At 36.7% G+C, this 17,660-nt stretch overlaps 1 protein-coding gene across 1 annotated transcript in view; it reads right to left on the bottom strand.

The window, feature by feature from the left end:
- The window catches only part of GLRA3 (glycine receptor alpha 3), an 81,836-nt gene extending 68,681 nt beyond the window's left edge, over positions 1-13,155 (bottom strand). The window contains exon 1 of the mRNA XM_030947726.1: positions 13,037-13,155. Coding sequence (XP_030803586.1) covers positions 13,037-13,155 — 119 coding nt within the window. The remainder of the gene's footprint in view (positions 1-13,036) is intronic.
- Positions 13,156-17,660: the final 4,505 nt, after the last annotated feature.

Here is a 17,660-nt window from a genome sequence, read left to right as displayed (position 1 = left end):
AATAAAGAATTTTAAATTTGGAAGCCTTAAAGATTAGCAAATATTGTGAAGTGGGAGCTCAGAAGACAAGATAAAAAATTTTTCAGCAATTATTTTTTTAAATATCAATAAACTTTAAATTCAACCTCTTCACTGAAAATTAAAATGCCTCATAGAAAAAACACAAACAGACTTTTCTGATTGGTGGCCATTCACCAGCAATATTTATTTATGAATATCTAGTGGCATTCTGGAAAGCCAGGAGCTATGTCAGGGGGTCACAACTCCATGGACCCAGTACTGAAAGTGACATATTAAATAATCTGTCACTGCTGCTCCATTCTAGCTCACACAGAGATACTTTTTTCTGAGAAACAAAACAAAATACAAAAGTAATCTCCTTCTCTGAATTATCCTAGGAAGACAAGCTCTTTACATTATCTGTATTGTGAACTCAGGGTAAGTGAACTCTTAGTTTAAATGCCTGATTCAGACAACATTACCTTCTACCATTCAAGGTTAATACAAGGAGATAATTTTCTTCCAACTCCTTTGTATTCCATTATGAAAATAACTCTATTTGAATAATGATTTATTGGTGAATAAATTAATTTCATTCTGAGGGACAAAAAAAAGTTTCCTATGGTGAAAGAATAGGGGAAGAGGGTGGCATATAATAAAGCCCAAGATAGTAAATGACAGAGAAAGAATTAAGTTTGCAATGTGTTAACAAAGACTGAAATTGCAAGTGCATTTCATTGTATTTCTGCTAAAACTGACAATAATGTGTTTCTTGCTAATTAAAGATGCAATCTCTTTTACTTGTTGTAGGCCATAAAATTGACAGTTCCTTGTGCAAAGAAAATGCAGATTTTCATATCCTGCAATGTTTTAGATAATGATAACTTTATCAGAACAAACACAGAATTCTTAACTTATGTTTGCCAGTGTCATATCAACTAAGAGGAGCAGAAGCATTGTATCACCAAGACTTTAAAAAGGTGTTTTATAAGAAAAACCCTCAAGAAAATTTGAAAGATTTTGTGTGAAATTTAGATTTTCTTCTGATTTTTCACAGCTGTGGAGATAAGTAGAGTTGCACCAGGACACATTTTCAGCCAAAGTAACAATACTTATGTGCAACAAAATAACCCTTTCCATTTTAAGTTCACTAAATATTTATTCTTTATTATTTTAGTGGCTATAAATGAAAGCTACATTAAATATATAGGGGGTTGCATTTCAGCACCTATTAGAAAAATATTTTCTTTTAGATTTGAATATGTTTTCTGTTTCAGCTACAAAATTAACATTAAATTTTAGTGCTCCTGTAGCTTAGGTAATGGTTGCAAGCATTTTTTCACGTTCCTGAAACCTTTAAGCTGTCATATTTTTATTTCATTTATTAATACAGTTGAGAATTCCTCCAGTTCTACAGTCTTCCTATAGTAATGTTTGTCATGGAAGTAAAATAGCTTGTTAAAGTAAACACATGTTTAACACATGTTAACATAAAGCACGTAAATTATGGACTATAGTTTCAAAAAACTTTGGATTGATATGGAATGTTTCAGCTCATCTTAACAGAGAGAAAAAATCCAGAATAATGTGATTTGAAGTCTTCTGATTAAGTCACTCTGTCATGATCTCTATTCTAGTATATTATAGTCTAGATAACGTTAGATTTAAATTTTTTTTTTGTTTGTCACTTAGTTCATATGTATATAAGCACAATGCTTTATACCTTCCTTAGGGGGAAAAAATCTCTCAGGGTAAAAGAAGAAAACTAATTTATCAGCATTCTTCATAATCCTATCTGCAAGGCTTTCTATCTTCATTAAAATATGGATTAAACAAACTGTAAGTTGTCTCTGTAATTTTGCCTTGCTGTATAAGACAAGTTTATTGTTGCCAGTTTCAGCAATGCAACACATGAATTAATGTATTTTATAAATTAGGACTCTGTTTTGAATATTTTTCATTGTTTTCCCAGAAGCACCTACTTAATATTCTTTTAGCCTGTTGTATAGACTATTTTTATAAATTATCTACACTCAGGTCTTAGTTTCTTGCCATTTTTAAATTAATTCAGCCTACCTTTGGGGGAGGAAAAAGCTAACTCAAAGAGGAGCAAAGAATATTTCAAATATTCAAATTCTGACAAATCTCTCACCCTTCCAAGGACCTAATGAATGGGTTTAGGTTTTGACAACTTTATTTGTTAATTAAAAATAGTTACATCTTCTTCAAATTCAATTAACTTTATTTCGGTTTCGGTTGGGTTTTTTTGATAGATTGTACTTGGCCAAAAGGAATGGAATATTTTTTAAAATATTACAGAATCTGTAAACCACTTTTTTCTAGTAGTCTAAACTTGCATTATTCTGTCACTATAAAAAGTAATTTGTGTGTTCACTAAATAATGGAGAAAAGTTATAGGCATAGATTGCAAAATGACCAAGTAAAATAATTTCTTGAATATTCTGTTATTACACCAGATATTCTTCTATAAAAGTTGTCAGGGTTGAATAATTACATTTATTGTCATGGTTAATGCATGATTCCCCTAACCAGGTGACCCTGCACAGGACCTGACTGGTGTCTTTCACCACCACAATGGATGGTAATGCTGCAGATGACAATGAGGCAACACAAGGCTGAAAGGGAAATTAATGCAAATGAGACTTTTGACTGTAAACTGCTGTTTCTCAAGGCAATTCTTCCTAGATCTAGGAAGAACCTGTGAATTCTGCAAACAAAATTCTACAGAGTATAGCTGCTTTGTTGATTCTGTATTTAGAATGTATTCCAAAATGTCCTTTAAATTGTAGATGCTTATCACTGAGTTTCTTAGTTCTAATGGATTTTTTACTATTATGGGAGTGCCCCATCAGCTTTGCATTTATTAGGTTGCTGTACTCTCAACAGTATAACCAGAAGAGTGTTCACTGAAGTGTACGTCTATAGAAGAGACATCTTTCTTGTAATCATAATTAATGGCCAATTAGAATGTCATATGTATTCTGTTCCTTTTTTATCTTGTTTTGCTTGTAAAAATGACTTTTATGGGTTGTAAGCCCTAAACAAAACTGAAAATGGGTTCTTTGCTGTGCTTCTTCTTAATTTTTACTATGCATAAAATTTTTCTCAGAAAATCTTATATTAGAATAAAAAGATTGAGGTTTATCAAAACTAGATAAAAAATTGATTTTGTATTAAAACTCCAGATTTGTAAAGACTGACCCACAATTCAATGACACAATATTCTGTTTGCCTTAGGGAAGCTCTGGTAATATCAGTCCTGTATCTTGAGTGACCATGTGAGATGGCTGTTTAGAAGATTTTACTTTTTCTCTAAAATAAATTTGATAAAAGTTCTGTTAAAGAAGATCTAAATATAGCCTGAAAAGTCACTATATAAAGTATTTTTTTCCCAAAATGCTTCCCATGAAATTGTTTATTCTGACTAGCCAGCTAATTATAGTGTAGATCTGGGTTCTTACTAATAATTTGGTTTTCAAATAAGACAAAATATTTCTAGTTGAAAAAATACTGTTTTCATGAAATGGAGTTTTAAGGAAACATACATGCTTCAATGTAGCTTTATGAAATGTTGACAGGCTTGGGTGGACCATTGTTCAGTGTCCTTTCTAGTTTGTCAGTAACAATCAGTTTTCCAATGTCAATGGAAACTGGAGTCTCAGGTTCTAATTTTCAAAGACTCTGAACATCTTCCTCACAGAATTAGGAGACTGTTCCTGCTTTCTGCAACTTAAACTTCTTTTAATGCATTGAAAAGTGAGAAAATCTTTTCAGAGCTTTGGAATTTTTTGTGAAACAGAAATGATGATGCTTAACCAACCGTGTTAATTTACATGAGATATGTGTATTTAGTAATTTTTCCTTTTCTATTCATTCTACTCGGAATCAACACTATAATAAATCAGTATAAGACTTTCTTTAACAAGAACAGAGTTGAGCTTCAGGGTGATGATGAGAGTGACAGAATTCATGCCATATAATGACAGAACCCAGTATTCCTAATGCATGCACCGAAGCATATTCCTTACGGAATAAGTCAGAGAAAATAATGTGAAGGTTAAAAAAAAAAGTGCTGCTAGCCTTCTGTTCTTCCTCCAAAATTATCCTGGTCCACTACACACATTCTCCTTCATACACAGAAAGTGGTGTTTAAACTTCCCCTCTGATATATATTTAGTCTTTGCTTTTCTAGTCTTCATTATGGCAGCATCCCCTCCAATTATCATCCCAGTATTAGGAACTTTGTGTAAAGAATCCCAAATAAGCTGAGGGAAGGAGGGTCATGACCTGAGCTGATCCCCCACCGCCCTCACAAATCTTCTGCTGGATGAGCAAGGGGTCCAGACAGAGCACCCTCTCCCCTTCCCTGAATCATCATGAAAGCATTGAGGACACCGCCCCCTTCCCAAACAGTGTTAAAGGCTTTATTATGCGCAAGAACTGTTTTCTCCTGAAGGAGTCATCCCTGTTGAAAAGGAGAAAAAAGAGCATTCTGCTAACCATTAATTATGGAATCTAAATAAATGCCTTTGTTCTCACATTTTGATGACAGATGAAAATTTGAGCACTTTTGGATCCAAAGATATGTATGGAAAAACAGCAATAGGTAAAGAGAAATAGGTAAAGAGAGAGGGATATTCTGAGAACTTATTTGCAGAGTGTTAGAATTTGGGGATAAGTTTTGAAGATAAAAGGTAAAATATATGGAGAAACTTCCAAATAGTATAGTTGATTCCAGTTCCCCGCTATATTGTACATTTTGTAATCACAGAGTACTGTCTCAAGTGGAGACATTTCATATTAATTTTGTGTGGTAAAAACTTGCAATACTATGTTCAAAACAATAGACTATCAATTTTTAGTGCACAAGAACTGAGGGAAACTACAAGATATTTTATTCTACTTTAAGTCTTGCAAATTAAGAGTTTAGGCAAACTTTGATAAATCTGCTTCTTAAAAAAATTTTAAAAAGGAAAGAAAAGAAACTATCCACAAAGAATTCTTCTAGCAGAATAAAGTACTGTGGAATAAATCCACTGTGGATTTCAAAAAAAGGTCTTTTGGGGGATGTATTCCAGATATGATGCTGAAATCTGCTCACTTTGAATTTAGGTGTAATACTGCTGAGTCAGAGGTAATGGATCTGACCCAATAGCATCAGGGAAAACATCCTACAGATGCATATCCCTTCACAGAAGTTCTGTGTATGTGCTTAGGCACAGAATGGACATTTACCCTCAAACACAGGATTTAGGCCCAACTTTGCTGTGTGAAATCTGTGCTTTAGTCATGATTGATTTCAAGGTATTTATTTTATTTTTGCCAGCAATTTACCACTTTGGGACATTTATTTTATCTAGCAGGGCACTCTTAGTCAGCACATATATTGCTCACAAGCCTGGAAGTTCACTTGGTCCCTGAAGATGTCTTAGCCTACTTAGCCCAGGGAATGGACTCTCCTGTGCATTACTGAATCTCATAAAGGACAGTGCAATTTTGAATCCTTTTTGAAACTCCAAGACTTATCAGGACCATAACTCAAGATCCTTTTAGAAATTGAGTCCCACTCTATGCCAGAACATTATAAACCAAATTTTCACAAAATAGTCCCTAAGCTCAGTCCCAAAATGGTCCCTAAGTGCAGTCTCCCACTAAGATGTAAAGTCATAATAGTTTTAAAGAGAAACAAAAGAAAAGAAAAGAAACCTGTGATAACCATGCTGATAATTGTATTAGCCAGGTATTTCTGCTGAGTGGTTAATGTGAAATTGACATTAATTAAAGCTAAGTGTTGGTAAAAATCATACAAAATTGTTAACAGTCAATTTTGTAGAAAGTAATCGGTAAAATTGCATGTTCTGGTACTTGTGGATCCCCAGAGATACAAGGATTACATTAGGTTCACATTTTACTTTTCAAAATTCAGAAAGGGAGAATGCATTTGGAATGTTTTTTAAAAGGAAGTGGAAATAAACTCTAGACATAGTCTTAATGTCAACTGTACATAGTATATGAAGACTTGAGGAATGCTGTGATGGGTAGCATAAGCCAATACTTTTTTAGATTAAATGTGTCTATATACCTATCTTATATCAGACGGAATGCAAAAAAGAGAAAAATATTAAGACAGTAGGTGATGTAGTTATAACTACAGCTTGAATTTTATTAGAGGAAGAAACTGAGTTTGCTTTTTTAAATTTCCTAGCTGTTTTTATTTTGCTTATGATAATTTTCCTAAATTAGTTGTAACTGTAAGAATCCCATGCAGGGTAATAGCAATTAACTCAACCTGAGAAACTGTTTGAGAAAATTTAGTATTCCTGTGTTCTACTGTGCTCTCCTGTCTCTACCAGAAGAGCCTCAGGATAACCTGCTGCCTTGCTTTTTCCTCTAACCATTGATTGTTATCAGTCTGTAGCCCCACTACTTGTGCAGCTCCACTAATTCAACAGCTCCATCAGTGACCATGATCATGTCAGACCAGAGTGTTCTTGAAATTTTCTACCTTTTCTATGGTCTTAAACTGTTTCTCTTGAAAACTGCATTTTGCTAATGTTTCATGCCACCAGAAAGAAACTTCAGTAATAATGATATCCAAGAGGACTGATCTTTTTTAGGGAAGTTCCTACCTAGAAATAGCTCTGACTCTCCCTGCTGCCCCCACTCATTTTGTACATCAGAGGTAAGCACAGAGAAGTAACATGGAAAAATTGCATAAAAATTTGGAGGGTGGAGTCACTGTCCCTGCAGATGTTTAATGAAAGACTAGACGTGGAACTTAGTGCCATGGTCTAGTTGACATGGGGATGTTCATTCAAAGGACGTGATGATCTTAGAGGTCTTTTCCAATCTAATTCTGTGATTCTGTGATTCTGTTCATTATGTGGAAAGTCCAGTTAAGTGTAGATCAGGTGTTATTACCCTGTTTGCTATAATGTGTTGTCAATAATGTGTTGGAGTAATTCATTAGACATCTGACTGGAAATGTAATAATGAAACACATTCTTTTATACTTGTATAAATGTATACCATCTATTTTTTTTTTCTCATTCTTTCTTTTTATTGTCACTTCTTCCAATGCCACACCATCTAAAGGCAGAAAGGACAGCCAGAAAGGCTACTATTTCCTCAGAAGCCATAAAAAATAATAGATTATACTAGGAAAAAAGTACAGTCTTCAAGATTCTCACCCTTTTTTCTTGACTTTACAGTGCAAACTATTCTGCTTTCTAATGTTCTTTTTGTTTTTCTGTTTTGGTCCTGCATTCTTGTTAAACATAGTTTTCACAGTGTATTTTCCTGCTCTCTGAGATGTTCCCTTTTTGCTGGTAGTTGATATCCTCAAAAAGGTGCTTTTTACGTGACCTATTCATGATGCCTATTTATCAGTGAAAGTGATATCTTCTATTTCCTATCTCCCTTCACTGATTCTTTCACTAAACATCATGAAGTTTAGTAGGAAAAGCAGTAAAGAGGACAAGAAGCAACATCACACAAAAGGGCTCTTCATCACTTATTACTTGAGAAAAGCTGATTTGCAGGAATAATTCCCTATAGGTATTATTACATAATACTCAGTAAGGTCATTTGAAGCCTGTATTCTGAATCTGTTAAAATAAGAAGCTCTAATCTTGTAAAAATTTTTATTTTCTCTGATTGTCAGGATTTCTAGGGTGTCTGGACAAAACCAATATTATAGAAGAGCTATTACATTTATCATCATACGGAAGCACAGCACTTATCTCACAATACTACTTGCTTTCAGTTGTTGTTACCATCAGTTGGCTAGGAATGAATTAAAAGAAGTTGAAAAGTAAGAAAATGTCACTAGCCCTGTAAGAATTAAAATATTCATGGTTTTAATTGAAACTTCTGTATTATTTAATTTTTTTAAAGGTTATAGTACTATAAACACAAAAATATATACATAATATATAAATATATAATCCTTTCCTGAAATTATAAAGATTATAATCACTTAGAAAAATCACCAAGTTTTTATAGAAATAAAGAATGAATAGCTAAAGCACTAATCAAATTTTTACTCATGAAAAGTAAAAATTGTAGCTATTTGGTACAAAAGGATTTCAGTGTCTTCAGTGGTATAGTTGAAATACAAGAGAAATCGGTAGAGCTGAAATACAAAAGATTTTGAATTTCATATTCAAATAAGGGGTCACAAAACCCCTTTTGGTCACTTTTGTCTGAGTTTTGGAAAGTACAATGCTTCCCTAAAGGTACTGATGCTCTCCTCCTAGACTTTTGGAAGGATCCTTCATTACAGGTGTTTGACTGACTGGGCTCAGTGTGAGCTCTGGTAACTCAGCTTTGAAACAGAACTGTTTGTTTTGTAGAACCCTCAGCAGGGATTCACCTCTCTTCTCTGAGGACTTGTGTTTGTTTTTCCTTTTTTTTTCACCCTCAGAAGTGCTGGGGAGATTCTCCTGCTCTCTGCACGAGCTAGTGTGCAAGCATACTTTCACTCAGTCTTGTACCTTCATCATTTTAATCGTGAGCCTGACCTGCTGACCTGACCCTTTGGCTTTGACCTTGGGCATACCTCTTCATTACCACCTTTGCCCATCAATTTGAACTTTTGAATTGTTCTTCTCCTGCACAAGTGCTGTGGGACTGCAAACTTTTATGGCAGAATCCTGTTCCTTCCTGCGTTGCTCTAAGTCTGAGCTCCCAGCTCACCTACCCTTCCTGTGCTACTCCCTGAGATGCACTAAGTGCTTTTCATGGGACCTGGAGTCTGTCACCTGATTTATTCCACAGAAAGTAACTTTCATATTAAGTCTGGGCTGCTGAGGAAAGGTAGTGTGCCTCAGTGCTGTCATCTTGCTTTAGTAGATTTTCTTTTACAAACTTTTATTCACATCTTGATTTGGATGCCTTTATTTCTTGAGTAGCATTGTAGGTCTAATTATTAACATACTAATAAGCTACTGAAGCTTTATTAGAGCACCTAAAAATCTTTATTTTTAAAGATGTCTGTGATGCTGTGTCAGAATTAATAGTTTTTAGCTGTTGTATTTTTTCTCTTTCATTATTTGAAGGAACTAATACTGGCCTAAAGGATAATGACTTCTGCCTCTTATAGCTATCACCTGAAATCAATTTGCAATGAAATGCAGGAACAATTTCAAAATCAGTTAACCTTAAACTCATATGCCCCAAAGTTAGGTTGCATGGAGGTTTTTCCCACAAAAATCTGGTTTTTAAGAGCAATTATCTGTGTCTGTGATACTGTTTTCTTTAATGTAAGTTCAATGGAGTACTGAAAAGAACAAGGAAAGAGGCAAGAGTCTAATTGTAGCATGATTCTTAGTCTATGCTAATATAGATAAATAAAGAAATACCACATAGGGAGAATCTATTTTGCATTTCCCCAGTGCAATCTACCTTTTCATCCTGTTCTTTCCTCATACACAGGTCTACATATAAAATAGATACATTACATCTCCCGAGGAAAAAGCAAATACCTTAAAGTCCCCAACAGCGTAGCTCTAACAGATCAGTGCTGGTGCCCATGAAAGTTCCTGAGCTGCTATGAAACTGTTTTTGACTCACAAATCTGATCTTTGCATTTACCCTACAAATATGATCTTGCTTTCATCATGACCTTTTGGAATTCAGGCAAATCCAGGGGATTTTTTGTTACCACTATTACTTGGTTGAAAACTCAGGAGAATACTCAGTCTTAGACATTATTATAACTTCAAACTATATCTCAGAATTTTTTTTTTCTTTCTTTGGTAGTAAATGACAGTTATTTCAAGGCTACATTACATTATTTTCCCTAGACTTTGCCTCTTTTTTACACCTGGACCCTCTTAGTATCACTCAGGCTCAGACTGGCAGTAATATTAATAAGTAATAGGTTTTTTTATTTTGGGTCTGATAATAGATTTTCTCTCTATCCTCAAATATATTGCATAAACAAGAGTGTTATGTGCTTTAACCATTGTTTTTCAGGTTTAAAATCTATTAATACATTATCAATATGTGTGTTAATCTGTGATATAACAGTACAAACATGCACAGTACTATGAAAGACTAGGGATAATCATGAAATCATTCAGGTTGGAAAAGACCTCAAGATCACAAAGTACAACCTTTGACTGAACAGCACCTTCTCAACTTAACCACAGCCCTAAGTGCCATGTCCAGTCATTTCTTGAACACCTCCAGGGATGGTGACTCCACCACCCACCTGGGCAGCCCATTCCAATTCTTGACCACTCTCTCCATGAACAAATTCTTCCTGATATCTGATGTGGATCTTCCCTGGCACAGCTTGAGGCCATTTCCCCTTGTCCTGTCACTTGTTGCCTGGGAGAACAGGCTGATCCCCACCTGGCTACACCCTCCTTTCTGGAAGTTGTGGAGAGCAATAAGGTCCCCCCTGAGCCTCCTTTTCTCCAGATGAAACAACCCCACTCTCTCAGCTGTTCCTCACAAGCCTTGCTCTCTAGACCCTTTCCCAGCTTCATTGCTCTTCTAATTTTTTTCCTACATCTTTCAGAGACTAAATAATTAGACCCTATAATGACCAATATACATCTTGTTTCAGTCATTGCAATTTGAAGGATCTTTTGATGTGGAATGAAGAATGAGTTATTAAAAAAATTAATCAGGTGAAGTTTCTTCTTGTTAAGCATGCATCTTGAAACTTTGCTCATTAAAATAGCCAGTCCAAATTTACACTGAAAACCATCTTTTTTTCCTATCTTCACAGGCATGTAATTTAAACATTAATTTTAAATAGCCTCAGGGCTGTTGCACAAGCAATGAAGGCTTTTCTTGTTAGTTGCATTCAGTTTTCTCACACAGCCTTTAGTTTCTTAATGAAGAATAGAAAAGTTTTGAAGTCTCACAATGTAAAAGAAGATAACATCATTTCTTCCAAAGTGTGTGAGTAAATAAACCACTTTGACTGTTCCTAGAAATCCATAGCACACCCACCTTCCCATCAAGTGTTATACAGCTTCTAAGGCTGGAGTCTGTGTCTAACAGAGAGTAGGAGCAGCATTCTACTATTCCCTGCTCCCTTTGCTCCAATGGGAATCATTTCACAAGGCTTAAGTTGGAAAAGAAATAGAATTAATGGCTCTAGGAAAGTTGAGAATTTTACAGGTTTTCATATTTTACATTTTTTTCACTTTTTTTCCATTTTCAAAATGTGGAGAAGACTCCTATGTGTTTTGAACTGGCTCAGGTTTCTCATGTATTATTTCTAGACCTAAAGTCATCAGCAGTCTCTATCTTGAGATTGATATGGAAGATAAACATGGACTTTGAGCAGCTTTCTGAACTCTTTCTCCAACTATATAGTCCATGTGCACAGTAACAATGTTCATTATCATAAAGTGACTATTTATGAGCAAAATGTTATTACAATATCACAGTTATCTGGATGTTGAAGAGAATAGTTTGAATTTATGCTACATAAGATATCTGCATATGTTTGGAAACAATTCAGTATTGGTACAGATTTATGTTATGAAGAATACCTCTATGACTTTCATAACTGACTTTATAGCTTTTTTCCCCTTTGGAATAAATGTTTTTACGTTGTTAAAATAAAGGATGAACAATTCAACAGTAGGATGGCATTTGCATAGAATGTAATGGCAGAGGAGAAATAAGTTCTATAAGTACATTGAAATAGAATAAAAATAGCATAGTACTGCTTTTATTGCTTACACTACACAAGTGTTTGGTCACCTACACTGAACATTAAATACTCACTGCAAAATTTAAAGTGTAATATACATGCATTAACTCTTTCCTCACAGTGTCAATCTCATACCATGTGACCAAATTTCTTAAAATCTCTTTCTTTTGGCACAATTACAATAAAATTGCATTATAAAATATTTCTGTTACATATGTTGACATCATTAAATTAACTTCAAAATGGAAAGATTTGCTATAAACCTGTGAGCATTTATGAAGTTTGCCATCCTTGTGGGGAATACATGCTGCTGGCTTAACTTCATGGTTATAAATCCCTACATGTATAATCCCCAAACTCTCTTTTCAAATTTAAGTTTCGATTTTTGTCTGTTAAATAACAATGTGATTCTTAGAATAGTCTGGCACTGTCATGTTATATGCCATAGTTTGTTTATTGTGATACAAGGCTAGAATGTTTGTTGATAACAAGCATGGCTAATTGCATCAGCAGTGAATATAAGACATTGAAGTCTCTTTCTCTGGAAGTGTGGTGATACCGGTTCTAAAATGAACTTTCTAAGTTCATTTTAGCCTGGTATCCCCACACTTCCAGAGCTATGTGTTTAAAAAATGCTTGCATTGATATAGTAACATCACTTAACCTAAAAAGAGTGTGCTGGGCTGAGAAAGCCGTATGAACCTCGGTCTTCTACTCAGGTCATAATTTATGGATATGTTGCCATCTTTCATAATACAAATCGCAGACTGTCGGTAGCACAGCAAATGCTTTCCCTCTTAAGGGAACTTCTGTAGACCATATTCTCTCAGAAACACTCAGCCAGTGTTTCTCTGTTTCTGCACAAGACTTCCGACCTAACACAATCTGTGATTTTCATTTTGCTGAAAAGAACTGACAGTAATAAAGAAGTCTTTATATTACCAACTCAGATCATCTTCCAAAACTTTTACATATAGACACTTAGCACCTTAAGAATTTTCAATATCATTGATGTTACAATTCCTGCTAAAAGCAATGATAAAATTCACAGATCTTACAGGGAAACTATCTGCGAGCAAGTGAAGGAAGTGCACAACATCCTGCTTGTAAAATTCAAAATGGGATTCGGGACAGCACAATGATGTGAAGCCGTTCAGGAAGCGTGGAGCTCACGCATTTAGTTTCTGTGCCCACAGCCTGGCTGCCGAAGGTAGCCGGGCGTTCGTGGTGAGGAAAGGCGGTGACCGCGGCGGCTGCCTGCACCCGTCCCAGGCACTTCAGCTGCCCGACACCCGGGAAGGGGACACCTCTAGTTCCCCAAAGAAAGCAACTTACCTGAGCAGGACCGCAGCTTCCCACAGATAAAACCCCGAGACAGCGGCGCGGAGGTACCTAATCCGGGCCATGCTGCTCGGAGACGCGGCGGAGCCCGGGAGCGGCGGCGTCGGAGGCATCGGAGGGGCTTCGCGGGCGGGCAGCAGCCCAGCACCCTGGAGAGCTCCGGCGGCTCCTCGCCCGCCGCCCGCCTCAGCGCCTGGGCGTCCTCCCGCCGGGCCCCGCCGCGCCCGCCCCGCCGCTCCGCATCGCAGCCCAGCGGGAGCTAATCCCAGTCGCGGCGGCGGCACCGAGCCGCGGCGGAGGCGGGAGCGCCCCTGCCCGCCCGGCTGCCCCCGGCTCCTGGCAGCAGCCGGCTGTCGGCCGCCGAACGCATCCCGGGCACGGGGGCGCGGCGCGGCCGGCGGCGGGGCGGGCGGGAGGCTGGGCCGGGGCCGGCTGAGGCCGCCCCCCGAGAGCGCGGCCGGCGCGGGGGCGCGGGGCGGGACCGGGCCCGGGGGCCGCTCCGCTGGGGCTGGCTGGGCTCAGAGCGACCCCTGCCCGAGCGCCTTCCCTGCCGCGGGCACTGGGGCGGCCGGGTCGATGCCTACGCGGGGTAGCGACCGTCAGAGAGGTGGGGTGAACTCACTGAACCTCGTGTCTCGGAAAAGACTGGGCAAAGAGGGCCGCTTCTGCTTTGCCCGTAGGTCTGGTGGTAGGCTTTTTCTTAGGAAATGAGTGAGAGGGGTGAGAAACCCATCTCTGTATTTCAGCCTCTTCTTTTAAAATACAGCGCTGATTGACACAGAAAAAGTATATCCTGTTCTATTTGACTTTTCAGAAAAGAAACGATCTGGAGCTATAGAGTGGACTAATAGGGATACCCAAAGGGTCTGAAAGTTTGACTGGGAAGGAGACTGGAAAGGATTATGGGAAGGAACAAGGGAAGGAACCTCTTAAGAGGGAACCCAGAAAGTTATTAATGAGAACACGGGGGACAGAGAACAATGTTACAAGTAAAGGCGGCAGTAGGAAAGTGACATGATTACATTTATTGTTAGAAAAACCAAACATTTCAGTCAAACCAGGTGCTGCTTTCCTTAGCAAGGGGAAGGCTTTATGAGTTGATATTGAGAAATATTATTTGAGAAATTCTTGTGGGAATCTGTATGGCTTGTGCACAAAGTAAAATTAAGGATTTATCAGGAAGGGCTACACCCGGAGAAGGGCAGAAGGGGAAAATATCTATGGGATTGTAGAGTAGGGCTGCTCTGTGAACCTAAAAGACAATGGCCTTTGAACGGCCATATCGTGCTAGGGAGAGCCAGTGGAAAGAGAAATCTGGGAAAACCAGTTCAGGACACAGCTCTGCATTTGTGAACAGCATCTGACTGGGCCCGTCTGCCTCTCCTTGACTGCCTCAGTATGGTCTGCCTGCTATTTTGCCCTCTAGCCACTAAACAGGAAACACTAACAGTTAGATGGCAGCCCCAATACTTGTGCAGCTCCAATAGCTGCATAACCCACAGGATTATATCATGCCAGACTTTTATTAAAACTATTAAAAAGCCATAGAAAACTTGAGTGCCAAAGATGGAAGCAGATGTGGAAAATGGCAAAGGTTCAGTAAGATAAAGCGCATGATGCAAACAAAAAGAAACTGAAATTTGAGGAAAGTATAATACATTCATTACAGAAAAAGGAAGATTGAAAGAGAGAAAGAGAGAGAGTGAAACAGAGAAAAACTTTTAACACAGAAAAAAAACAATTAAAAGGTCATCAAGTAGACGAGATGCAGAAAAGAAATAAGAAACAGGGATTTAATGCATTCCTTATATCCAAAGATAGGTATGAGTTAGAAAGAAGGCATTTCATTAGAAACCTTGAAAGTAATCACATGTTCCACCTGCAGGTATATTGTCTTTTCTTTTTTTTTTTTTAATTTAAAAAAATACTCCACATGTGACTTTCACCACAGTTCTTAATTTACATTGCCCATTTTTTCAATATCGCTATTCTTTTTTTTAGCTCTTCTTCAAGGTTGTTCCAAGTAGCTATCACTAAATATTAATGGCTGCCACACATTTTAGAGCCAGTTGGGATTTCTTTGTTGATGCCTATCAAGTGTATGGCAAAGAATGCATGAGAACATCACTAACAATTTTTCCTCCATTCCCTGAACTTTTTTAATTAGTAGGGGTTACATAAACAAAGGGATGCTCTAGGTTTCTAGGTCCACTTTGCAAAACGTTGATCCTTTTGTTGTTTTTTTTTCCTCTCTGTAGCCCTAAATGTCAACAATGATAATGAAAGAAACTTGTTTAAACCTTCAACTGAAAACACAGTAGCAAACAAACTAACAAATCCCTCTGTTTGCTCAGGGACAGTCTGTCAATGCAGGTGCTCTGCAGAATCAGTGGAGTACTTTCTTTCTGTATTTAGAAGAGTTGATTCCTCTCTTTTCTCTTAAAATGAGTAGGAAGTGAGGCTACTTCTCCAGGAGCTATTTATCTTTGTGCATTATGTACTTCAACAGTGAATTGTTCTAATTTAATTTATTTGCACTGAGGCATATGCATTTTTTTTAAGGTGCTATTACTTGAAACTGCCATCACAAACTCTCCATGTCTCCAATAGGAACAGTTCTATTAATTATAAATGCAGGCTATACTTTAGATATGCAGAGTTCAAGCTTCTCAAAATCCTTGTGGGAAATATATATGCTTGCTTATGCTTTAGGTAGCCAGTTTACTGTTGCAATATTTTATTCTGCTAAATGAGACTGTTTTCAAACTTTTCTGCTGGTAGTGTTGAATATTAAAATATTTTCTTCTGAGTGAATTAAAACAACACACCTTGATATATAAAAGGTTCCAATTCAACAAAACACTACTGTTGACTTCAAACTTTGATAAAATATTTCCTTTGTTTTAATTTTACTATATTGTTTTAATTACCACCTTTTTAGTCTTTCTGTATCTTTACTGGTAGACTTACCTGCTTATTATATAAAGCTAAACTAATGGCTATGTCCCATCCTTAGAACATCTTTATGGTATCTTTTGATACTTCTGGTAGTTACAGTAGATTGAAAAATGAGATTTGTTTGAACATCTGTTTTAAAACCAGAATCCAGAAACCAGAGCTTCTGTCTCAAATGTTAATGTTGTATATTGATATTAAAAAAATCAAGTAATATTTCTCATAATTCAAGACATGGTAGCTGGTGTGTGTCACATGCATACAAAACTCAGCATATTTACTGAAAATAAATGAGCTGCCTCATTTATTTTCAGCAGTATTAGAGGTGAATTGAAGTACTTTCTTTACAAATGGAAAACATCAGTATGTTGAAAAAAAGTTTTCACCAAAATATTCGAAAGTCAATCGCTAATTCTCCTTATAACCAGCAGGCTGGATAGCTACTATATCCCTGGTTCAACCATGTTTTAGGTATATATGGAAGTAAATCACTTGTATTTACGAGCTTGAGAAATGTTCACCAGCTGTAGCCTGTGAGGCAAAAGTGGTTTAAGGTTACTGGAAGAAGATGCTCCTAATGAGAATCATAACAATATTTTCTTTTTTGTTGTTCCAAAAATAGGGATACTTGAAAAACTTTGTATATTAGGACAACAAGAAATAGGATAGGTCAATATTATAGTCTACCTCAGTTTATTAACACACAATTTATACAACTGAATGCAAGATAATGTATCTACTTGAAGTTATTCACACAGAGGAACCAAAGTGCATGTATGGGTAGAAGGATTAATTAATGTGCATTTTGGTGTGATAGCATTATTCTGGAATATTAAGACAAACTAATCATAGTTGTAGTCTTGAGAAGTTATTACTATCATTTTAGTATGCCCAATCATAAACACATTATGGTTCAGTATGTTTAATCATTCTGTAAAAAGGCTGCCAACAAATTTCAAAGGTTTATGAAAAGAACTACAAGAATGTTACAGCTTGGAATACTTTTTTAAATATAAGATTAAACTTCATCTTGTAAAAAACTGAAAGGTCTTTAGACACCTGCATGAAGTAAAAGAAATTGTGAAGTCAAGGTAAAAATTATAAAGTTTAAAATAATTAGAGGTGTAAATTGGCAAGACTGGAACCTGATAAAAGATGAATTCAGAATAGAAGAATAAAAATCATACTTTGAAGCAATTAAATTTTTGAAATACCTAAAAATGGAACACAACTGATCACCTTTAAAGTGTTTAGATCTTGGTCAGTTGTATGTTCTGGGTTTGGTCCAGAAGCCACTGGGAAAAATCTGATGATCCTTGAGATTCAGTTCAAGTCAGCCAGGCTCCAATGCTAAAACATGTGAAACTATAAACCCCAAATGTGTTATAATGATATATTCAGCTACAGAGTTAGAGTTATTTACTTTCCTATAAGATTGGCTTCCAAACTGACAGCTGAAAACCCCACATATCGTAATGGTAAGGAAAAAAGACCTCGTGTATGTAGTCCTTACCACACTTGCATTGCCAGTTTGTACATTCAAGCTTTTAAAGAGGGTGTTGTGATGGGATATGACATCACTGTAGTTTTAGATACTGGTTTTACTGAGACATGTTTGATTATGTTAATTAGTCTGGCTTTCTCAGTACACAGGATTCCCCAG

Source organism: Camarhynchus parvulus, chromosome 4 (assembly GCF_901933205.1).
Source record: "Camarhynchus parvulus chromosome 4, STF_HiC, whole genome shotgun sequence".
Lineage (NCBI taxonomy): Eukaryota > Metazoa > Chordata > Aves > Passeriformes > Thraupidae > Camarhynchus > Camarhynchus parvulus.
This window is presented reverse-complemented; position numbering and strand designations above follow the sequence as displayed.